The 26079-nt window shown below is 37.5% G+C and overlaps 3 protein-coding genes across 16 annotated transcripts in view; 2 read left to right on the top strand and 1 right to left on the bottom strand.

Moving 5' to 3' along the window:
- LOC139969995 (uncharacterized) overlaps nucleotides 1-26079 on the top strand; it is a 958452-nt gene that overhangs the window by 561153 nt on the left and 371220 nt on the right. The gene's annotated exons all lie outside the window — the stretch shown is intronic.
- The window catches only part of LOC139969970 (uncharacterized), a 395025-nt gene that overhangs the window by 286897 nt on the left and 82049 nt on the right, over nucleotides 1-26079 (bottom strand). The window lies entirely within an intron of this gene.
- On the top strand, nucleotides 6-7025 carry LOC139969991 (uncharacterized). Of its 6 annotated transcripts, none has more exons than XM_071975502.1 (6): nucleotides 6-757; nucleotides 2422-2531; nucleotides 3072-3265; nucleotides 3748-3904; nucleotides 4676-4800; nucleotides 5225-7025. In XM_071975502.1, the coding sequence occupies exons 3-6, from the start codon at nucleotides 3263-3265 to the stop codon at nucleotides 5540-5542; spliced, it is 603 nt and encodes a 200-aa protein (XP_071831603.1). In that variant the 5' UTR covers nucleotides 6-757; nucleotides 2422-2531; nucleotides 3072-3262; the 3' UTR covers nucleotides 5543-7025. The 6 variants fall into 6 exon arrangements, 5 of the variants coding, with proteins under 5 accessions (XP_071831603.1, XP_071831605.1, XP_071831606.1 ...); XM_071975504.1 differs by having other exon boundaries at nucleotides 6-418; XR_011793859.1 differs by lacking the exon at nucleotides 3748-3904.

A 26079-nucleotide genomic window follows, 5' to 3' on the forward strand; every position in this document is an offset into this window, starting at 1 on the left:
AACGTACACTCTAAAAAAGATGGGTAATATTTTCTGGGCAAATGCTCGGTTGGGGAGTTCTTTAACAATATTGGGCAAAATCCCTGCTCTATGTGTTGACCAACTTATAGTAAAACAGAATTTAGTAAACCGCTGTGCAAAGTGAATGAAATATACCCAACATTTGGTAAGCGTCCCGCCAAATCGAAAGTCACTGGTACTGACTGGGGCGACGCGCACATCTGCGACGAAAAAATGAACGTTTTGCCTATACATTTGTGTGTGTTTGCATGGACAAACACCGTACGTTACGTATCATCGCATAGCTCATACATACAGTGTAGATGACGAGTGTAGATGAAAATATAGAAGATTGGCAGGCCTATCGAAGAAATCCTACAAAAATGGGGGGTTGAAGAGCTGATAGACAAGTTTCAAGGTAAGAATGTACTATTGAAGAGCAGGCTAACAAAATTACAAACCTATATTATGTTGATATGAAAATGATGTAAATATTGGTATACAAAGAGATAGCGTCAGGTAAGGTCGAAAAGCATAATGAGTAACGTTACTCGATAGGTTAAACGTAACTTAACTAGTGTAGCCTAGGTCCAGATTAGGCCTAGCTTTTGGCTATATTTAATATTGTTATACTACTACTAGTAGCTGCAACGATCGAATTGGAATTGTATTGATGTTAATATTGACGAAAGACATTGGGACCTAACTTGACACCAGATAACCGTGCATGAAATTCATTAATGTACAAGTTCCAAGGGTACGTAGATAGTAGGAGTAGTGTACGTAGTACTTTTCTAGCCTACGTACTTAGCCTATATGCTACTGGCCAACTAGCACAGGTTTAACGTTAGGCTATGCCAAATTTGCTCAATCGAATTTGTACAAATTAAGCTACCAAGCAAACCCTACCGTCTGACGTTAGGTCTAGTAACCTAGGGTTGTGCCCAGGAATTTTTAAATTTAGAATTAGCGAACTGGTTGTTATTCTAGTGACAGATTGGGGAAGGGTCAAAACGAGGGGAAATGTCAACTCGAGTCAAACTCAACGTGAGAGTAGGGGGATGGAAGTCAAATTAAATTTGCTCAGTATCAGATACCAGATTATGCTACTTTTGGAGCCCTTAAAAATGACGATGTCTTTGAATATTTACTTCAAACATAACCACTTAACGTAGTTTAAGCCTGTATTACCCTAGCCAATACATTGTAACTTAAAAAAAATGGTAAGATTGAGAACAAATCCTGTAGGCTATGGGCATTGGAATAGGGCCAAGTTAGTTTAGTGATCACTATATGTGCACCAGTTAACTGCTTACTTGCGTGAAGCTAGCAGCCATTAAGACTAAGAGCAGCCACTAACACTGTAACAGCATTCATCATTTCATCATTGATATTGAGCTATATATGTATCAGAGCACTGTCTGTGCTTGAACTTAGTGGCCGCTAGCTTCAATGAGGCAAATCGCTTGCATATAATGACAAATGCAGTATTCAGATCCAGTAACTAACGGTACGTACAGTAGGTCACATGCAAAGCTCGCCAACGATAATAAGCTACGCCTATGTAGGTTAACTATATATGAGCTGATGCTTTAACGATGCAAACTACCACAATAATTTAGAACGTAAGATTGATTTAATACTATACACAACATTTTAAGTGTAGAATTTCAAAATTTCTATCAGTAATTGAGTAATATAGGTTAGATATTTGAAGTTTTCCTTGCACCAGATGGATATAGTGAACAGCGTAATTGGCGATTTTTGATATAGTGCTGGGTGAAAATGTTCAGTGCTGGGCGGAGCCAACAGACTTAGGCACCGTACTTTATAGTGCAACTAAGTGTAATACAAGTTTACAATGTACAACACTGTAAGATGGGGCACTAATGGCAAAATATAAAGGGCATGATGGTGCAGCTTCTTTCAGCTGTGGGTTATGTCAAGCCATGCATCAGATATACCTTGATGGCAATGAATTTAATTGTTGTCACAATTGTGCATGGTTGTATTTATTAATGTTGCAACCACTGTCATAAAAGGGGGGGGGGGGGTTAGGGCACTGTTCAGTCAGTGGTAATAATGAATATATACAATATAAATTAATTTTAAGGGATGTTCCTGCAAATAAATTAAAGCTGCAAACTGTGACAAGTGTTATCACTGAGGATGCTTTGCAGGTTAGACCAGAAAAATAAATTGCCCAATACCACAAACAAATTAACATGTGCTAATAGTATATGGAACTTCCTTCAAAACTGACTTCAAAGTTAAAATTTGAAAGCAAAAGCTTCCAATAGGGCAGCATCCATCAAAATCCAGTCCTATTACAGTCAAATGATTATGACTCCCGAAGCTTTCAAACTTTGCTGCCAATGCTAAGTTGTGGTTCATTGTTTTTCTTCTTTTTTTTCTCAACAGAAAATGGAATTGATGTGACTGCATTCGCCTTGTTGGATGAATTAAGTATAAAAGAATTGATTCCTACAGTCGGACTGAGACTGACATTTTTAAAGGGTTGGCGAGAAGAGGTAAGCTCTAAAGATGTCATGCACCTCTTTCAAATGCCTTAGGACTATAGAAGGAGGCAACAAGAAACTTTTTTTCCACCTCAAGCATGTACATGGCATTGCCAATAAAAGCAGGGTCAAAGTTGTTTGCAGTCAAGGTAAATGTGTGCTAACATTTAATACATTATGTGGCTACAAAAGCTTGTAAAGACTATATCTCTATAACAATTATAATGGATTGATTACAACAGATGCCTTGTGGTGAGTGAAGTCTGCCTGTTTCTTGGGGTAGCTATAACAAGAATAGTAACAATGAGGCATGACTTAAATTATCCTTTCTCAGTTTTAGTAGGATAGATTTCTATCATCTTTTGCAGGATAGTGGTACTGTAGGTACATATTACATATTGAGTAACATCATCCAGATGAATACCTAAAGTTGTATATAACAGCATTAACAAGCCTACCCAGTTCATGCAGTCAGCATACAAGAGTAAGTGCAATAAGCCCGCACAAAGCAAAAACAATTACATAGAAGTTACTTTACAATTCATTTCTCAGCACCAGTAGCACCTGAAAATGAAGAAGAACTTGTTATGATGAATCAATGGCTTAAATACAACAAGGAACCTGAAGACCAAGTTACTGTTTTCATGGGGAAAACAGCTTTCTACCGCCAAAAGAGAATAAAAGAAAGTCTGGGGAGTGTTAACACCACCATTGCTGAGTTTCCGTGATTGTTGGACCCAGGAATGGTAAAATTCTATTAAATACTTTGCTTTTTTTTTAATGATTAATATGATTGCACCTGACACTCATTCCAGCCAAGTTAGGCATTTTCATATATTTTTTTATCTTTAAAGACAGCTGGCTATAGACAAATTTGATTTGTTTTTGTAAGGCTTAAATGAAAGTTGTGTATGTAAAATCTGCAGGTAATCTTATGTTCTTACACATTGAGGGGGAATAGTAAAGCAGAATGCCAAACAGTGTTCACTGATAGTTTGTTCTCATGAAACCATCGTTACCCTGGGTTACTTTATGTATGTTGTTTGGCTGTTAAAGGTCTGAAATAATTATCATTAGTTATCATTTAATCCACAAATAATTGGGTTCCACAGTAACTATTTTCTAAGCTTTTTAATGTGTGAGTCTTTCCATGTATAGCATGCAGCTGTTCCCAAAAAGAGTCATGTTCCACTGGTGACTTAAAAAAACTATTTCATTTTCATTTTAGATTGAGCAAGACTTTGCATTGCTGTATCCATCAAGATCAAACAAACTCTATCAAAGATGGGAGAAGGTGGCAAGAAAAGTGATTTTATACAGCCAACAGCTAAATTGGAGGGAGGTCCTAGGTATGCAGAATACAAAAATTGATGACCTCACAAAGGGTAAGCCTAAATATACAAAACAAACAGACATATGTTGACTTGTTGGTCCATCAAATTAGATTCTCATGAGCTGTAGGTACATGAATGGTGATATTGACAGTAAAGTATGCTCACTGCTTTGTACTTAAAATACGGTTCCTGCAATTAATAGTATGCTGCCTCTCATTGGTGATTGCTGTTCAAAAATCAAGGAATAGAGCCTTTTTATTGTTGGACAATTAGAAAAAACCTTTTAAATGGTTAATAATGAAGTCTAACATTGGGTTAAGTTTTAGGGGGACTCCAAGCCTGTGGTACTCTCACATTGGCAAGGCAATATTTCTATCTTTACATCAATCAGGCAATGTAAATGGCACATGCATGTCAGTGACAACCCTTTATCAGACTGTGTCTCTGTGAATCTGTCCATGCACATGCACCATTGTGTATTGATATATGATCATATCTTGTGAGGTTGTTATCCTTAATTTATTCCTGTTAATAGAAATAGGTCACCAGCCAGAGGTCAAAATCTGCAAAGTGCCTCTTCTAGAGACTATACAAAAATTTTCACGTAATGAATATTTGGAAACTTGGTTGTTTAACGTTACCAAAGGTTAGAATGTATACTGCTTCTCTCATTACTACAATGAAAGTTTAACAATGGAAGTGATTCTCATAAACAGAAATTTTAAAGGGTGCCTAAATATTATATTTTGTATTCTGCAGAAATTTAACTAGCCAGTTTTAAGGGGTGAATAATTAACAGTTTAACTGTTTTTATCTTCACAGAAGAAACAAAGAATCTGGCCTTTTCCCTGTTAGCTATCATATTCAGAAGTGGAAGGAGTGGAAAGGGTACAAAGGGTCACAACTCAGCAAATGATTCAGTAAACTGCTTCATTGATGTGCAACCAGTAAGTTTTTCTACATCTCCATTTGAATGCAGGGCTCAAACAGCAGGTTTGAAATAGTGACTCAAATAACTGGGAAGCTCAGACAGATCTCATATTTGATGTGTATATCAACCATATTCAGTAAAAGAAGTCTTCCTTTTTTTCTGGGGGGGGGGGTCAAATGTTATTTGAGGTCACTGGGTAAAATTTTTGAAAGTTTTCTTGACAGCTCCAGTAAAATGGGGAGCTTAGAGGGATCTCAAAATTGTTGAAGACTGCTCATTTATATTTACATTTATATTTTATATATATATATAAATATATATATATATATATATATATATATATATATTCATAGCTACATGGTTTTTTTAATTTGTGTCATTTCATGAAATTGTAGATAACTACACTTCTTAAAATATTGCATTTTTCTTTCTTTCCATAGGAAGTGTTTGACATAGACCAATATGTAAAGACCCTCAAAGCAACAGAAACCCCACAGCCATTTGTTGTGTGCAGGGGAAGTCGGATAACTCCATCACAAACTTATGTCATCATAGAACGGAATGCACTCCCTCAGCAGTCACTCATGAAAGCTATTGACTTATGCTTTAAGGCCATGTACATATTTGACATTGAATATCAACCAACATGTAAGATTGCATGGCAGTTTTTGCAGGTTGTGATCTATGACTTCACTGAGGCAAGCATCACAAGTTCCATTCGAAATCTGCGTGCATTCATCGCATCAGATTCAAAGTAGTTCTTTTATTCCTAACTATTCATTGTATTTATATCATGCATTACATCTTGATAGAACAAATTTAAAGTGTAAATACTGTGTAAAATTACAGATGATTTTTCTTAACTTCCATTGTTCTATTACTTAGCTTTCATGGCTTGGCGTTCAAGGAATTTGGTGAATTACAGTATCAGTTAACTTGGTTTCATCATTCATGTTTAAGTGTTTGCCATTTTATTTCATACTGAATCAGCCAAAAATAATTTGTTTTAATAGATTATATTCATTAACACCATCACAGTAATGTCTTACAAAATCAGTTAATATTTCGGAAAACCTGTGCATAGAGTACTAACATGACATGATGGTACCCATAGCTTTGGTTTAGCATCACAATGATCTGGTGTTAGCTAACCAGTCTCGTTCCAACAAAACTAAAATGTAATTAAATGTTGAAACATAAGATATGTGTTTCCACCTGTGCTGTCTCATTTGGATTAGTTTTCTATTACTGATAGAAGATTTAATATGGGAATCAGCCTTTGGTCATCTTTTAAAGCTTATCTAGACTTGCGCCAAAACAGTTTCTGATTTATGATCCTGCGCCCATAGCAGTTTCTGATTCATGATCCTTAAACTGTTGATTACATGGGTTGGTAATGCTTCCCTGCTCATATATTTCTTGAATTTGAGAACTAACCAGGCACAGTGTAAAAATAAACACATTTTGATAAACAATGACAGGAGAAGCAATGGGTGAACGAGAGAAGTATGCTACAATAGCAATGGGTGGATGAGAGTAGCATGCTACAGTAGCAATGGGTGGATGAGAGTAGCATGCTACAATAGCAATGAGTGGACGAGAGTAGCATGCTACAATAGCAATGAGTGGACAAGAGTAGCATGCTACAATAGCAATGGGTGGATGAGAGTAGCATGCTACAGTAGCAATGGGTGGATGAGAGTAGCATACTACAATATAGCAGTGGGTGGAAGAGAGTAGCATGCTACAATATAGCAATGGGTGGACGTGAGTAGCATGTTACAATAGCAATGGGTAGACAAATATAGCATGCTACAGTAGCAATGGGTGGATGAGAGTAGCATGCTACAATATAGCAGTGGGTGGAAGAGAGTAGCATGTTACAATAGCAATGGGTAGACAAAAATAGCATGCTATAGTAGCAATGGGTGGATGAGAGTAGCATGTTACAATAGCAATGGGTAGACAAAAATAGCATGCTACAGTAGCAATGGGTGGATGAGAGTAGCATGTTACAATAGCAATGGGTGGACGTGAGTAGCATGCTATAATAGCAATGGGTGGATGACAGTTACATGTTACTATGACAATTGATTGACAATAGTTGCATGCTACAATAGCAAAGTGGGATGTGATAAGTGTATTTTTTCTTTATGATTTTAATCTGTTTTATCTGCTTTAAATTTGTTTTGATATGCTGCTTCAAGAAAGTAGATGTTCAATAAATCATTCTACAATACACTGTGTTGTTAGATCTGTCTTTTTGGTTTGGTGTATGCTATACTTGTTCACAATCATCCAACCTTCCATGTTCATCCCACCTATTTTAATTTATATCATTCAACATTTTTGTGTATAGTCAGTAAAAAACCGTGAAATACCTGTATTGATCATTATGAATATATTGATTAACTATCCATTACCCAATAAAGGGAGAAAAACTGCTTAAATAATGTCGAAATATCGACCAATAAATAGCCCTATGTTGCCCAATTAGTAGTAAAGGATACCCAACCATATGATATTCGTATTCAATATTTCGCCAACAAATGATAAACATTGCCCAACAGGCCAGTTGGGTAATTTCTTAATTACTATTTATGGGTAAAATAATATGCCCAACTATGAGCAAAAACATTACCCAGCGGCAATTGGGCAAAAAATGCTCAACAGTTGGTTGGATACATACTTCCCCAGCGTTGGTTAAAAGTTGGGCAAAAAAAATGACCAACTTTTTTAGAGTGTAGACTACTCCCTAGCCTTACAAAACGGAGTGCATGGTCGGCGCTGACACAACACGTGGACGACACACTGCGGCGGTTATTTTATACTGCATGCGAGATTCAGATGGTAGCTTAACTTTTCTCTAATCGTATTGGTAAATCCATTTGATTAAAACATTTTTTTGCACGGACAGGTGAGTGTGTGCAAGTCTCAAATAGGTACAAAACAGATACACGAAATGGGACCTAAGGTGGGGGAGGGGGAACCCACATTAGCCTTATGGGTAGTTCCACGTCTAAATTAGGCCTTAATATAGTAATAGTTTACCATCATCTACATTTACAAGTGAACAAGGGCGTAGGAACCGGGGGGCTGGGGGGGGGGGGGGGGCGCCAGCCCCCCAGTGAAAAATATGGGGGGCGGAAGTATCGTTCCGCCCCCCCCCCCCCCCCCCGCTCCGCAAGTCAGAAAACCCCTTTTTCATTTCCAAATGAGAAAAAAAATCTCATTTGAAGCACCAAATTACATCTAAGGCCAGGTGAAAATGCAAAATTCTTTACAAAATGGAGTGGGTGTTGAAGTGTGCTATATTGCACCAAATTGCATCTGAGGCCACCTGGAAATGCAAAAAAATTCCAAAGGGGGAGGGGGACACCCCCTCCCCTTAGACCCCTCCCCCAGGCCGGCCATCAGTCTTCAGCCCCCCCACTCAAAAGTACCTTCCTACGCCACTGCAAGTGAACGTGTAATAGCTTTGCAGTAGTAACTGTGCTACCTGGTGCACACGTTACCGTGTTACGAAACGTGTTCGTATCCATGCATCCTATAAATCTTATCCATTCATCCTATCTATCCATCATATCCATCTATCCTATCCATCAATCATATCTATCATATCTATCAACCCTATCTATTCATCCATCATACCAATCCATCATATCCATCCATCCTATCCATCCATCCTATCCATCATATATATCCATCCTATGAATGCATCCCATCCATCTATGCTATAAATCATATCCATACATCCTATCCATCCATCATATACATCCTATACATCCATCCTATCCATCCATCCTGTCTATCATACCCGTCCATCGTATCCATCCATCCTATCCATCCATCATATCCATCCATCATATCCATCCATCACATATATAGAGGATAGTGGATAGTTGTCCTCATCGTCTACATTTAGTGGATTCATTGGTTCCGGTCTATTTCAAATATCAGTGTCAACAAAAACTAAACTGTTACAAAACTGCTTATACACTAGAGAGCATGTGTAAGAAAATGTGTAAAAGGAAGTTGGCCTGACATTTCGATCCTAGCAGGATCTTCTTTGAAGGCTAAGAAAAGCCTTTTAGGCTTAAAATGTCAGTGAAGTACTCTGTCCATCTTTCCATTAATTCGTCCATACTGCTGATTAGGCGTCCGTCTTTATTCATAATGGAAACACACTCCCTAGGCTTTCATTACAAAGGGTATTTGTAAGTCTGTATATTGCTTGCATATTCTGACTGGATGCAGCTGCTTCAGCTTCTTTTGCAATATTTTCGACCCAATGCCTCTTGTCGGCTCTAATAAACCTCTTCACCTCTCTGTCTTTCTCTTTATAGTCGTCTTTAAACTTCTCTTTATTCTCTCTGATCTAGTACTGAGAGAATTTTGCTATTTAAATCAGTTCTTTGTGTAATAATTTCCCATGTCTCTTCATGTATCCATGGTTTCTTACTCTTCCTCTTCCTTTTTTTGCCTAGAACCTTCTCAGCTGCCTCAATGTACACTCTCTCTATTCGTTTCTACGCTTCCTCAATTGTTTCCAGATCATTTTCAATATTTTTGCACCATTCTACTTCATCTTCCAGTACCTAGTACATGTTCCACATCGCTGTAATGAATGTTGCCTTCACTTTATTATTTCGTAGCCTGTCGGTATCAAATCTAGCACGCAACGTTTTCTGTTCTCTCCACTACCTTCTTCAGCTTTAACTTAATAGTGGTACACAGTAGGTAATGGTCGCTTCCAACATCAGCTAACCTCAATACTCCAGTGTCTTGAATTAAGCTTCTAAATCTCCTGTTACACGCATATAATACAGACAGTTTAATACAGAGATTAACGTAGTTAACACAAAAGAGGAAATTCCACTACCAAAAGTCTTTTCAGGGGATGTTAATCCCCATAATACGTAACGCAATAATATCAGTGGGGAAGTTGTGAGGAACAAATTACAAAATGTTGACTTAATATACTTTAGAGGTACCTGTGCAAGTATAGGTTTTCTAGTTGAAGAAAGCTGTCTCATCCGACGAGTGACAAGTGACCCATTTACTGTACGGAGTGTCGGGTATGTTAACTCACCTTTCTTAATTCCTTAATTGATTATAAAATATATTAATTATTAAACAAATTAGAAAGCACACCACCAAGGATAGTTCAAAATCAACAGCATATGCAAGTCACACATACACACATGTACCTAAACTTGAACAAATCGGATACAAATATACACTAAATGGGGTCTAAATATAGTATAGCGTGTCTGTCTTTGTGTGTGTGTATGGGGGAGTGGTGGATTCCATCTATGTCACCAGGTCTTGCACTCAACCCAACTCACTTAATTCCTCCATTTATTAGTACAATCTATTAACCTTATTTACTTACCTAATGAGGGTTTATTTGGATGACCTATGTTCATTGACTCATCGACCTTTAGTTTCAATAATATGGGAATCCTTTTTTGTTATATTCAATCCTTGTTTTATTGGTTCCGTTGTCGAATGGTCCTAGAATGGGAGGCGATGTCCAACTGTTTGTTTGTGCAAGAGGTGATGAATATACAATGCCGTAGCAATAGATCAAACCTTGCTAATCTAAGAACAATGTGACTGTATCGGTATTCCATTACAAAGCTAGGCAATATATCCAAATTGTGCAGACATCAATCCGATGTACAAAGCTATTTGGAGAAACACATCCACTACTTCGTATATTACCATGATCGCCGTGTTAAAACCTGTCGTACAACTGATGTACCATACGTTCTGATTTGAGTAATTGTATCACACTTATATACTGTTTACTTTTATTTCAAAACACCTTTAAATATGGGTCATTTCTTCAGTAAAAGTTGTAACATAACAAATATATTCATATGTGTCCAACCGAGGCAGAGGTCATACTGTACTAGCAGGGAAACGCAAGTTATTAAATGTATACACTGATGACGTGAAAGCCTTCGCAACACCTTCTCGAATCGTCCTGTTTTAGGTAACGATTGTTGGTTATGGCACGCACTTTGATTGTGGGTACTGATCAATGCGATTCTCCCTCAAGTGAACCTACTATAACGGTTATATTTAGAACTTAAATCACATAATATCATCGCACAATGAAGTCAATGCCTAGGTAAGTGTTAGCTTGGATCAAGTACTAGAGCTCTTGTGTACTTGTCGACGAGGCACACAATAATTACTCAACCATCGTCGTATACGTTAACATTGATCATGAATATTCCAATGCAGAACTGCGTAAAACAACGCACCGACCCTGTGACGTGCTCCCTTGTGACACTGAACGCTTGTAGTACTCATTTAATGTATGTATGTATGTCCGCTACAGTTATGTTGCGTACCCGGTTGGTAAGTAAGGTGTGGGGGTGGGGGGGTGGTGGTAGGGAGAGACTCGAGGACACCGTAAAATAAAATACACTAACAGTGCATCCTGAGATTAATAAGTATATATCTTGTCTACATACAATGTACTTGTAGTACATCTCTCGCAGTGTGACAAAGAAATAACTATATATAAGTAGGAATACCTTACAACTAGAACACGACACACTGATAACGTTCATTAACTAACCCTATCACGGCACAGCTATTCTGTAATGCGCAAGTTGCCTAGAAGCGAGCTAAACTATACGCATCGCGTTAAAGACAACGCAGCGCAGCAAATGATGAATTCGTTAAAGGCAACGCAGCACAGCTTACGATGGACCGCGTCGGCCCGTGAACCCTACGCTGCAACGGCCTTGCAACCGCACAAGCAGTGTACGCAGCGCAGCTGCAGAGTGCATCAATCCGATCCATATGTCTTCTGCAGAAGCCCCAAAATAACCTTGAAAACATTGCCTCTGACAAACGCTATAAAATTCGGCAAGGATTCTGCTTGGCAACTTGTAAAAAATATATACCAAATTAATGTATAAAAACGCTACTCGCATAGCAATATAAACGACACCGTGTAGAAGCCTATACACGTGTAACTGACCAATTACGACATATCTGTTAGCATTGACACATATCAGAAACCAAAAACAAGCCGCAACGCTCTCTACCCTGCTACATATATGAGCTGAACCCCGCCCCACGGTCTATCCGTCTATGGTTACTTCCCCGTATACTAAGTTCAGAGACAAAAATGTCCACCGGACTGTTAACATAAACCCCGGCAGCAAGAACCAACTCTCTTCCAGCCAACAATACATTGATACCCCTAGATACACAGACTATCGCACATACCAGGGACCCCCCCTCCCCCTGCTTAAACATTAAACCAGGGTTTCCCTAACTTTATTCCCCCACGAACCCCCTGTGGATGTCACAGTTGTCCACGAACCCCCAACTTTTCGAGACACGATCTGAGTCATTATTATACTATAATACGCATAACAGCCTGTGTCTGTTTCATAATTCAGTTATTTATCACAAGTCATATGCGTATGGAACGCGGAAAGAGTTGGTCGATAGGTACGACCTTTGTAAATTACTAAATTATATGGCCCTACTATAAGGTGACCATACTTTCCTGACTGGAACCAGGGACATTTATTGCTCGACTGATATGGGGAGGGGTCTAAGGGGAGTGGGTGTCTTAGATGTAAAATGGTGATACTTAGAAGCACTATTTTAATCAAGTTTATTTTCAAAAATGTAGCTTTTTCTCACATGAAATTCACTTACTTTACGTGATTCTTTGAGAGCTTGTGAGTGGTTATGCTCACAATATAATTGTGGTTGTGTCGCCGTAGTTGCCAATTATACGGTCGAAAGAGTGTAAGGCTAGATCGAGCTAGCATATTTTAACAGTGTTTCTACTTTACACTGGCCCACCTGAAATACTGGTTATAAGTTCCGTTCTGCGACTGCACACTTCACTAATTTTTTTTTATACAATTATTTTACTAATAATATTTTCGAAATTCCTGAACATTTTGACGAATCGGAGACATTTTCGGGGGCACTTGTTCATCGGGGACAGCACACTGTAATCGGGGACTGTCCCCGAAAATCGGGGACGTCTGGTCCCCTTACCCTACTAAAGGTTAAGAAAACCGCTTTCAATTATAACAGAAAACAAAGACAATTTAAGGTGCATAATGTTGTGACGTGATAGGTTATTGCACAATCAGTACTTTTCTTTTTTATAACTAAACTCAAACATTTATATCTCAGCAACAGAAAAGATGTTTCTCGAATTCCCCGCCCCCACCCCATTTAGCCTTCTTCAGCGGGGTGGGATACTACTGTAATCAGTATTTTGCTTGCAAGTTGTTATAACTTTTTAAAGCACCTTTTTGCGTTTTGTCGCCGTTTTCCCACCCTATTGACATGTCCATCGAGTGGTTTTACATAAATTCATCACAAAACAGCAAACTACGATATTAGCCAAGTTTTTCTCCTGCCAAGAGCATCAATTGGCGAGTAATTAAGGACTTCTGCAGATAATGAGTAGAGTGTCTTCTGACAAATTCCTCATTTAAAATTATTCGTATACAGTTCCCCAAATCCATCTACTTTGAATTCAACCAATCAGTGAATAGCTGACAAGTTTAAAAATGAGCCATTGCTTAAAATAGATTCATTCAGTAATTCGAAAAAGTTGAGTCGTTATCACAGCCATACAGAATATGTACAAATAGAGCACAGTGTTGTAGTACATTCTGATGTTCTGGGTTGCTTACGACGCCGGCAAAGTAAACAGTCGTTATTTACCTCATTATTCAATGACGTTCGCAGAATTTAATTATTCATGTTATGGCGGGGTTGATTTCGATCCTAACGGAAAATATCTTCGAGAAAGACAACGTTCACATTTGTAAATTATACTACTTTATACCACCATTTGAAGTTAGATTTGAATAGCTATAAGCTAGGTACAGTATGTGTGTCGTTATGGCATAGTGGGGTCAATGCGGTTAAACAAATTATAGAAAAGGACGTAAAAAGCTGCTTTAAAACTTAGAAAAGTAGACCTCGATCATTCCATTTGCGTGGCAGTCATTCAACTTAAATTTCTAATACGAGATGGCAATCATGGCTTTTAAAAAAAAATAACTTTACTAAACCGTTTACTGGCAATCATGTAAAAACAAACTTCGTTCTATTAGTCTCTACCCAACTACTTGCTTACTTAGATAGATTTCTAGTTCCATAAAAATACACGTGCGAACGACGAATGTAATGGTTTTGTTTGTATCCCAGAACCGTGGTGGGATCCATTGACCATTGCAGTACTGTCGGATATTTCGTGTTTCTTTCGTTTCTTATCCTACCCACACCATGAATTTACGTTCCTGATACAAAAAATAATCTTCGTAAAATTCGATGAATGACTAGTCTATGACAAGAGTGATAGCATATCAGTGGAAACAGTCCTCCCTGAAAGTGTACACTATATATTGTAAGCAATGGTGATCAGTGTGGATTAACGTAGTTCAGTGTAGGGAACATGACCAGTAATTGAGCAGACCTCGCTATGTAGGTCTGGATTTAAAGCTTGCAGAAACTAATCTTACAATAACTGTATTCACATTAAAGACATTTTGCTTCCAGCAAATTGTAGTGTACAATATCTGGCATAGCGAAGACTGGGTACTTTTACAAACTTAGTAGTCGGGTAAGTTCCGTATGCAGAAAATACTTTATAAACTTGAACAATTGAAACCACTCATGCGAATTTGTTGCCACAGAGAAACAATAATTGTAATAGAGAAGTATAGACACAGTGACGTCAGCCGGTATAGTTGTATCATGGCAACCGTTACGGAGTTTAAGCACTTTATAATTGTTTTTGCTGTAATAATATATGCTTCGAAGAAAAGTAGATTTTGTTGTTCAAGGCATAGTCAATGATATGTTTTTCTTTTAATATGTTGATGACAGGGGACTGGGGTACAATTCTATTGCATGGCTATCAGGTTTTGTACTATCCTCACCTTCCTTAATTCCTTCATTGATTAGTACAATATATTAAATTTATATACTTTCAAGGTACTTGTACCAGTACAGGGTTTCTAGTTGTTGATAGGTGTCTTACCAAACAAAATACACATCAACTATATATATATATATATATATATATATATATATATATATATATATATATATATATAACGTACGGTCTAGGAGATGGGGGGGGGGTATGTTGGCTCTCGTAGGGAACTGTGATTCGTTATTTTATTTTTATTCGTTAAGTTCCTATACAACATTTTCCAAATTAAGCCGCTCTATTCCGCAACGGGAATGCAAACGGGCTACGTATAGAGCAATAAATGATCAAATTAGTGCATGTAATTAACAAAAAACACAAAGAAGAAAGTGGACCACATAGGTGAGTTCAAAATCAACAACAAAGGGAAATCACACATACACAAACTCACTCCAAAATGGAATAACTTGAATACAAATCGACACCAGATACAGTCTAGCGTATACGTGTATGTAGGCGGAAGGGGGGGGGGTGGTGGATTCCCCCTTTGTCAGCAGGTCCTGCACTATACCTCCCTCCCATAATTCCTCCATTTATAAGTACAATCTATCAACCATACTTACTTACCTAATCAGGGTTTAATTGGATGTCCTTTGTTCTGGAGTAAATATGGTTGACTCAAACACCTTTAGTTTCAATAATATGGAAATCCTTCATTGTTATATTCAATCATTGATAATTGGTTCTAGTATGGAATGGTCCTGGAATGGGAGGTGATGTCCAACTGTTTGGTTGATGAGTGTCGATTAACATACAACGCCATAGCAATAGATCAAGTCTTTCTAAATCCAACGTCAATGTGACAATATGGGAATTCCATTACAAAACTAGGCAATATATCCAAAATGTGCAGACATCAATCCGATATACAAAGCTATTTGGAGAAACACATCCACTACTTCGTGTATTACCGTGATCGCCGTGTTAAACCTGTCGTACAACTGATGTGCCGTACGTTCTGATTTGAGTAATTATATCACATTTTCTACTGTTTACTTTTCTTTGAAAGCTTTACTAAAATATGAGTCATTTCTGCAGGTAACGCAGTAGCATAACAAATCTATTCACATGTATCCAACCGAGGCAGAGGTCATATAATATACAATAGCAGGGAAACATACGGAGAGCCAAACGTTCCATAAATGTCGAAAAAGAAAGTGAAGTGTCCAAGTTAATATATATATGTCCAAATCGATATCAACATGTTACAATTCGATATCAGCATGTTACAATTCGATATCAGCATGTTACAATTCCATATGAACATGTCGAAACAAAATACAATATGCCATTGCGTCTATCAACATGTCAAATTCAACATCAGCATGTCGAAAACTTGTAACAGCATGCCATTACTACATTGGTCATGTCAACATGCTATATTTACGTCGTGCTATAATTTTGGCACTTCGGCGCGCGCCAACGTTTCATATATGTCGAGATTTATTTCAGTATGTCCAAAACTTGTGTCAGCATGGTGAGCGAAGAGTAGTGAAGTATTGCCATGACAACGTTGCACATGGTTCGTGTCGTTCACACGGTACTATGGTTGAATCATGGAGCTATAAACAGAAGGAGAAAACCCACTTTGAAGTATCATTGTAACCGACAAAATTTGATCGCCATAAGTAAACATGCCTCAGGGCACAAACACGGGTAAAGCCATCATCAGCTATTACGTAATCCTGGTACAAAGGTCATTTCGTATATAGCGTCCCTCACAACATAACAACAGACACTCCGATCCTAACGTATATGTAATTGAAATAGTATACGCAGTACTCATATATGTTACGTTACGCATACCTGTAAGAATTTCGATCGGAATATATCTTTCATTTCTCACCGAATCATGCGAAGATTAGTATTTAATAATTAATTGTTTATCTCAGCATATATTTCATCGCAATATATGAACAAGTAATGGCGAAATAGGTACTTTTAGTCAAGTATTTTCCGATAAAACTTTTCTTCGTTCGTTAGGCAAATAACGTTAGTGCTGTTTGTTATTGCATTGGGCACGTAGTGTTATAAAATTAACAAAATTAATTTAACACGAAACATGGCTGCCAAAAAACTTTGCATCCGCCGAGGACATTAGAAATGTTCATGCTACAGGATATAGTTGAATTTGAAGCTGATGATTGAAGAGTTTGAGAGGCTGGATGTTCCAGACGACATAAATTTGGAAGATACAAATGTTGAAAAACATGAGGAACAAATTCTAAGATAATTAGCAGGTTATGTGCCATTTGCCCTTAAAAAACGTTACATGAAAGTTAAGAGTACTCAGAATGCTTTAATATTTTTACAGTACTTAAACTGTATGTCTGTTGCAGGTGAAGGTCACAGTTTTTTAGATTACAGTAAAGCCTGGGTGGAAAAACAAAATAGAGGTGGATTAATCTTAGTTAATGATAATATTTTCATGCTTTTCAAGACTGGAATTTCAGACAAAGCAAATTTTAAACATGAAGACCTTGCAACGTCTGGTAGTGTAAAACCTGTCTCGAAACCAACTGGAGGAGGGTAGGGGAGGTAGATGGGGGACGGGTACAGATTAACTCTAAATCAGGAGGCAGACACCAGAGTGGTATGTTTAATAAAAGTATAATTTCTCATCTCGTTCTACATCTACAGCGTATAATACACAATATTAACATTCCCCAATATAACGTACTGGGGTCGGGCACAACCCAAGGATACGCAGGCATAACACTGGGGCTGCGCAAGGGTAGGGCAGTCTAAACATCGGCAATCCACCGGTGTCGGGCAGCACAGGCTTCGGGCATTCCGCTGGACTCGGGCAGCGCAGGTGTCGGGCACTCTAAAATGCCTAAACACATTTGTTTGGACTTAGGCAAATATCAAAGGCTTTACCACGAGGAAGGAAAGTTCCTCGTCTTGCACTCGACCGACTCTCCGACTCTCTGACTCACTCATTTACGAAAGAACCCTTCATTAAAATACCCCGGAAATAACCCCCGTATACACACGTCCGTACATAAACTGTAAAAAAAGGCTTAGACCAATCATGGACTACCTGTATATAACTACGATGGGTTGCGACCAATGGGATCGACTCACACACCTACCGCCGTGCCTGCCTATGCCAGTCACGGGAATACATCGATATAGCAAAATTACGTAATCAGTTCCTGTTCCTGTTTCGGATAAACATCTCTCGTTACCTCCGCGGAGCGCAACAGATGTAACCCCTGAGGGAACGAAACGTATCTCACTAAGGAAAAGTCGTAGCTTTCCGCTACAGTATATTCAACCATAGTACCGTGTGAACGACACGAACCATGTGCAACGTTGTCATGGCAATACTTCACTACTCTTCGCTCACCATGCTGACACAAGTTTTGGACATACTGAAATAAATCTCGACATATATGAAACGTTGGCGCGCGCCGAAGTGCCAAAATTATAGCACGACGTAAATATAGCATGTTGACATGACCAATGTAGTAATGGCATGCTGTTACAAGTTTTCGACATGCTGATGTTGAATTTGACATGTTGATAGACGCAATGGCATATTGTATTTTGTTTCGACATGTTCATATGGAATTGTAACATGCTGATATCGAATTGTAACATGTTGATATCGATTTGGACATATATATATTAACTTGGACACTTCACTTTCTTTTTCGACATTTATGGAACGTTTGGCTCTCCGTAGAAACACCAGTTACTAAATGTATTCACTGATGGCGTGAAAGCCTTTGTAACGGCTTTTACGAATGCGCCTGTTTTAAGTAACGTTCATTGGTTATGACACGCATTTTGAATATGGGACTGTTCAAATGAAAATTTCGCTACATCAAACTTATTACGTTTTCTATTTAGAAGATATTCACATTTCACCCTACTGTGAAGTCCTTGCCTAGCTAAGTTCTAACTTGGATCAAGTTCTAGTTTCTAATTTGTACCCCGAAAATAATCTTACCGCTTGTCGACGAAGCACACGACAATTACTCAACAATCGGCGTGTTCATTAACCTCGATCGTATATGTCAATGCGGAATCGCGCATAACAACGTATACTAACCATTGGGCTCCCTTGTCCCTTTCGACACTCAACTCTAGTGGTTCGCCTTGAATGTATATGATTCCACAACAACTGAGGGCATGATCTTATAGCTACCACGTTCCTTGTGAAGCTATACCTGAACAATGGAATCTAGCTAAGTGGTACATTTCTCGATGTTTACCGCAAAAGTTTGAAATTTAGCATAATTATTCCGTATTAATATTCAATCAGCAGCTGCACAAAGTTCCTGTTTTCCATGATCTGGGTGATTTCAAACAAACGCTATTCAACTGTTTACACCAGTATTTATTTTATAAGTCATTTTTATAATAATGGTTAATAGGCTGTAAGTTATCTTTATTGAAGAAAAATCATGGGCCAGTCCAAGTCAATTATTGATGAGTTGTTTTATATCTTTGAAAAGGTGTAAAGAAAACCGAAAGGTTCCAAGAGATACATATTATAGAGAACCCGGAGACGGTCTTTCGTGGTCAACAGCCTGAGTGTGTCTGAGTAGTTTATTTTCATTATATTATTAGAATACAATACATTGGTATGCATGGCCTTTCATAATACTTAGGGTGGTGTGCACACGATCTACAAATTGCACACGAACTTCTTTTATTTGCACATGTCACTAAACTCTTAATATATAACAGGTTGTACTATGTTATTGATGTTAAAGTAGTCTATAGGCTTGTAAGAAATAAGTTGTTCTGGTTGTTGAAGACTTGACCAAATACAATGATGTCAAACAAAACTGAAAAGAATAGTAACAGTTGTAGCCAGGTATATTTATCCGAGTACCAAGAACTTTTAAGTACTTGAGGTTCCCGAGAACCCAGGTATCCTAGCCCGATGACTGGCTTTTTAGGATCCGTGCACCGAGTACCATTTTCGAGTACAGTATTCTATATAAAGTATTCAGTACCGAGTACGAATTATACTATTTCATACAAGTATTTGGTTTGTTAAATATACAAGAACCTAATATTTATAACTGTTTCCGGTGTTAATTATTAGTAAATGATATTTACCAGTCGAATATGAAGACAATGCTCGTGTCTTGTTATTGTTTGACACATTTTCAAATGTAAAATGTCTTAAAACGATGGTTTAATAGGGGCTCAAGTGCCATATTAATACTACAAACATGCTATAAATTGGTATATGTTGGAAACATATATACATCACTTATGCATTCTTTGTTCATGTTATATGTACTGTATTTGGTAATATAGTCGGCTATTCTGCTGCAGTAGAGACACATGAGTACGGTGACATTACAGACTAATAAAAATCATCGATAACTTATAATAACTACCTACTGTAACGTCAGTATTACGAAACTGTTTGTTTTACATAACTCGTCACGAACGAGTACCAAGCACTTTGAATCGAGTACAAGTACGAGTACTTAAGCATCAGAGTGCGGGTGCGAAAGGACGAGTACCAAGTACTGTTCACCTAGTGCGAGTACCGATCATTTGGAAACAGATGTTTGAATGCCACTCGAGTGCCGGGTGCTTTTCGAGTACTACAACACTAGAAAATAGCTTCTTGACAATACTTTACTAGTTTTTTTTTATTTTTAGGCTACTGGTGCTTAGCACAAATTTCAACTACAGACACAAACAAAAATTACCTTGGAAACACCAAATCTCTCCCGAAATTGAAAAACACAGATACGGTAAAACTTCTTTAAGTCGTACTTACTAATGAGCATCTGATTATTGTAATATTAAAGTAAAATATCTTGTTTTAAATTGGATTTATTAGACAAACCAAGGCAAAACTGATCAGCAATTGATTGAACATATTTTATTTTCTTGTTAGGATCATCTTATTCGCAAACCGCTACGTTGAATTGATCAGTTAGTAATAATGAATGATATTTTAACGCTTTTTTTTCTTTGATATATTATTATCAAGGAAAAAACAACAGATCGTGAGTGGTTTGAGTAGATCACTAAGCTACTCCCAAATAATTATGATGAAAGTCCGACTAAATTGAAGGGAAGAGGCTGTCGAAAACTTTCGTTTTCGAGGGCGCTAGACCTTTTAATGCGGAATGGTCACACTATTAATTCTGAAATGTCAGAGTTTGCTCCACAATCACATTATGAAAAATGCAATTCAATTAAACTTTTGTTACAACTGACACAATCTTCTAGATTTTTCATAAGTTAACGACAGTTTGCGAGAACTTTGAAAGATTCTATTCGAATTTGAAATTTCGTCGACCTTCTCAAATATCCAAAACAGAAGACGCGTGAACAATATACGGTTTTACGAGAATAGAGACAGAAAAAATAGAACTCCGTAATATTGAAATGTATTTGTTTTCTACCTTGTTCCGGATCACGATAACTTTTTTCTTAATATCTTAGCCTCTTACCTGTTTTCAATCTTTCCTAAGTCTGCAACTACGAGGTAAAATAAGACCGGACCGGTTAAATTTTGACGGTTAACCGGTTAATTATTTTATTGAAACATGTTAATTCATGCTCATGCGTATATGTCTTTATTGTGATCAATATTCGCCTTAAAAACGTTTCTTGTTTTACTTTTTGTATAATACAGGACTATGTGACATGTTTGAGATCTTCTTGATCTCGGTAATGAAATCCAACATTAATAGTGTTGTATGTACAGGGCGTTATTTATTAAACAACCCTTCAACGAAGATTGCAAACGGTCGTTTATTTTTACTTCATGGTGACATCTTCTGATGAAAATGGTTAAATGAAGTTCATGCTCATAACTGACTATGATTGTTAGTCAGGGATAAATCCTCATTCAATGTACATGGGATATATCAGGTGACCGATTTCAAATTACAACCTTAAGAAACGGGTTAAAATCGTATACATTTGTTATCTGAAGCGCCTCAGTCGTTACACTACATCTGGTTTGTTTATTGATATATTGTCATGCTCTGCGCCTTACCACTTGTATAAGTCATTTGATGATCACTTACTGCTTTACAATACTTTATCGTTTTTACCTCTAAACCAGATTCCGTCTTCTCAGTTTGGTCAAAAAAGAAGAAGTGTATGTAGCGTAATATGAGACTGCATTGAGGAATCTCATTAAGACCTCATACTATACTAACTTAACAAACAGTAAAGAGCTGATAACTTCAACATGGTCCCGTGATGGTGAATAAAATTCAATTCGAACAAAATAATTCGAGACTTTCATAAGCCTCTTCTTTGACGTATCGTACGTGATAGTGTGCTATGATATACGATGTTTGTACGTGTTTTTATTTATGTATTCAAAAACCGACATTGATAACATTTTACCTCACCTTCACACAAATGTTCCCACCAAGATCTACTTCCAATCCACACAACACCCTTTCTACCGAACTGTCATGAAAATAGTATGCTCCTGGTTATAAACCACGTCCAATGTTACCATAGTAACAGCAGCAGTTGATTTCAGAAGTCGATATTTTAATATAACGACCTCCATCGTAATTCGATCAGGACGGGATCATGGACTTACAATCGTGATGTAGCAAACGAATCCAGTTTAACTAGGAACTCAAATAGATACATTCATACCATAATACATCTCTTATATATCATTTCTCATACAAGAATAAATATGTTTGCAATAGATGTATCCGTTTCCTTTATATCGTATCCTCTTCTTTTTAAGTGAATGCATCGATTTCTTAAAATAGTGTGTCATTTTACCATGTATGCCCAAATACAAACATCATTCATTTACGATAATCTCTCTTTTTGGCAGGGATTGCGAAAGGGAGGGGGGGGGGTATACAAAAGAGGTACTTTCAAATGACATATTTCTCTAATGACATCTTCCTTAATTTAGCAACAAAACGACATTACAAAAATGGAAAGGTTCAGGCCTTTTCTTAACCAGTTTCCACAAAATTGGATGGGAACGTACCAAGGTCGAGTTTTTTTGTCCCAAACAGGTTTGCAATTGTGTGTAAATAGTCGCTCATGATTGGTCGGAAGTTTTGTCTTTACCATAGAAACCTGGTACTTCGCGGTAAGCAAAATGTCTGAATCAGTTCATTGCAACGAAGGTTTAACCGTTCAAAATATCCCGAATCTTTTCGTAAGTATATGTAGATATCTTTGGAATTGGTTTAGACATATTTAGCACACTAGTTTGTTAGATTGTTAGATCTACTATATCCATGTTTGATCGAAGTTTTCTGTGAAGGCATTTATCGATAACATAGCACAATGCACGTAACAGTTTTGTACAGGGTGCATTACACATGCGCTGTAGGCCTATATGTATTAAAACTGTGTACACAGTGCAGCGACGGAAGTATACCATACTGTACACTATACAGTATGGACATTTAAGAACTGTGTTGTGATGCAAAAACAGTTCAGCTCTAAATAGCCCCTCCCCAACTCCCTTCCCCATTCTGGAACCACTTCTTAATATTGGTCAGAACTTTTGTCGAGATGACAGGATTGCTTATTAGTAGCTTGTGTCTATGCTTTGACTCAATAAAAAGGACCAGCTTTCTCTCCACTAAAAATATTTCTTCGAAGGATATCAGTCATTGATGACGGTTACCCAGCATTCTTCACACCTCACTTGAGCTTCGGCCTATCCTGTTCAGTCCTATATGTACTGTATATATTCAATATATTCCACTATATGTGATCTAACCCAATGGAGATACATATGATTCAACAGAATAGTTGTGTAAATTAAGCATTGATTATTCGCAAACCATTTCCCAAATTTTAGACAGGAAAATTGCAGACTTACTGTAGTCCTAATCTAGTCGCGCAATACACTCACATATAGTACCGATTCAAACTATTGCTGCTGTCATGTTTGCGTATATTCATTTAAGACTTGCTATTTTAGTGTATCCATTGCACGAAGGAATTCCGATTTCAATAGAACGACTCACGAATCTTGCAATGTAGCGTATGTATCATAAGTAAGGTCAACATGTGATCCAAGCATTAAAGGTTAACTTAGGGCGTTTAGAAGGTAACCCCGTAAGTAGACTTAACTAAGTGTCACAGGACAATCAACAACAACATTTTATCTGTTCAGCTTAAGCATCATGTTTCAGTGACATCAATGAACTCATTCATGTTTTGACATTTAAGACCCATGTACCTTATCATTCTTCTGATTCAGTGTTTGTCTTCCAACTGTCTATCAAGTGATGGTCATTATTGATGCTGACGTTCAGAGCAATCTGATTAAATGAAAACTCTGTATTTGCAAACCTTTTCGGGAAAAAATCGCGCCCTGGCCCCGCAATGGAACTTTTCAGACTATTTGGAAATTCAGTAAACAGCGGGTGATTACTGGAATTACTCGTCATGACAATACATACTTTTCTCGTCAGAGACTTCGGTCAAAAAAAGTTAAGTAGATTTTCAAAAATACAGATCACGTTATAGTAGCGTGTAGAATGCTTTGACAATATGAAATATCCGCCGCATCTAATCTCATATATTTACGACACTGGTGACAAATCTACAGTAGTTCTGAAGGGACAGGCGAGTTCTGCAAAACACTTTAAAGTTGTTTATTTTTGTTGAGCCGACGAGTTACGCTAACGTTACCGCTTGACGAAAATGATAAAACAAATCAAGTTCGCTGTTTCAAGTAACTTGGCAACAAGTCAAAGATATGAATTTGATAGAGTTGTCAAGGATACGCTCTATTCATATCTTGGCCAAATTTTATAAAGATGAGTATGTGCATTGTCAACTCGATAAAAATCATTTGACGTGACTACAACTCGCCGGCTCCTTCAGAAGTAAAGCGTGATTATTCCCTGCTGTGCAGCGTCGAGAGAGATAAAGGAAGATTTCAAACAGAATATGTGTAACCTACCCTCGATATGTTATGTTATGTCTTTGACTTTCAGGACTTTGGAGTACTACTCTTGTAAGCAATGGCAGAATATGGCGGTATCGGGGAAGGGGAGAGGGGGGGGGGGGGAGCAAACTTTATGGATAGTGGGAGGTGTGAGATTGACTTGAGTGCAACACATTTTCTCAAAAAGTTTCTAACAATATCAATCATGAAAAGAGGAGGGTCTCTTTCTTTTTAAAAAGGTAAACCTTTAGCTGTTAGACACTGTTATCTGTGACTTCCACCTATCCTTACAATGTGACACCCTGTGGTTTTTATATTGTTTATGAAATGTTAACCAAATGGAAATGAGGGCGGTATTGAAGAACTTACATTGCACAGTCTCCGGATGTGTTACGTTATAAATTCGCAGATGACATTGCAAGGGTCGTACCTGTACCTCGTTAGATTTGACAGAGGGATTCAACTGGTAAAACGTAAGGTTGGCACGTAATATATGTGTTTAGAAGTCGAATGAAAACCTTATTTATAATACATACGTTTGTTCCCCATGCGTCTTCTGCCGTGTCAGCAGTTATTTATACAACATTTAACGACATGTTAACTACATAAAATTATTAACATTTACTAATTTCATATTACCAAGCGGAATTTTAATGTTCATTTGATAATTTTAATCTACCCTGTAGATTGTTTTTGTTAAAAAAAAATACAAACGATACAGACTCTACGATGTTTGTAAAGGCAACCTTATGGGAAATAACGATTTGCCGTTGCTGGCCAAAGGGTATGTACGAAGAGGACTTCGGCTTTGAGTACAAAGTTTCCGTATGTTGCCGTATTGAACGAATCCGACCGTACTATATTACTCTTTTAACCAGAATTAATGGTCAAAGCTATAGTCTCATTGGCAATAGTTTCTTTAAAATACCAATTTATTTACTTGGTTAGGAGGGGGCAAACCTTATCGAGTCGTAATCCTGCTTGTTAGCAGAATCATTCCGGATATAAACAGACATAAACAGTAATTAATCAATGCAGTAAACGTAAGAAAAGACAAACAAATTATTTTCAGAATGGAAGCTTTTCCGAAAAAAAAGTCCAAACTAAGAGAAGGGGAAGCTGACTTTACTGGAAGGCTACTACGACCCTGGCAATACCACCCTCCTGGGAGAAATAAAGATAATAGACAAATATAAAAAAAATTCTATAAGGAGTCATAGTTTAGTTAATTTATTGATGCAATTTGACGCTAGCAAGTTAATTTTACATATTTAGCAAACCAGCTACACAATTTCCTTGCTCGTAATAATAGTCATTAATGTTACGATATTTTTTTCACTTAAGGGTATTTCATGTTTTTATATCACATTTTACAAAATACTTAGGAATAATTATTGATG

This window comes from Apostichopus japonicus, chromosome 7 (assembly GCF_037975245.1).
Source record: "Apostichopus japonicus isolate 1M-3 chromosome 7, ASM3797524v1, whole genome shotgun sequence".
Classification (NCBI taxonomy): domain Eukaryota; kingdom Metazoa; phylum Echinodermata; class Holothuroidea; order Aspidochirotida; family Stichopodidae; genus Apostichopus; species Apostichopus japonicus.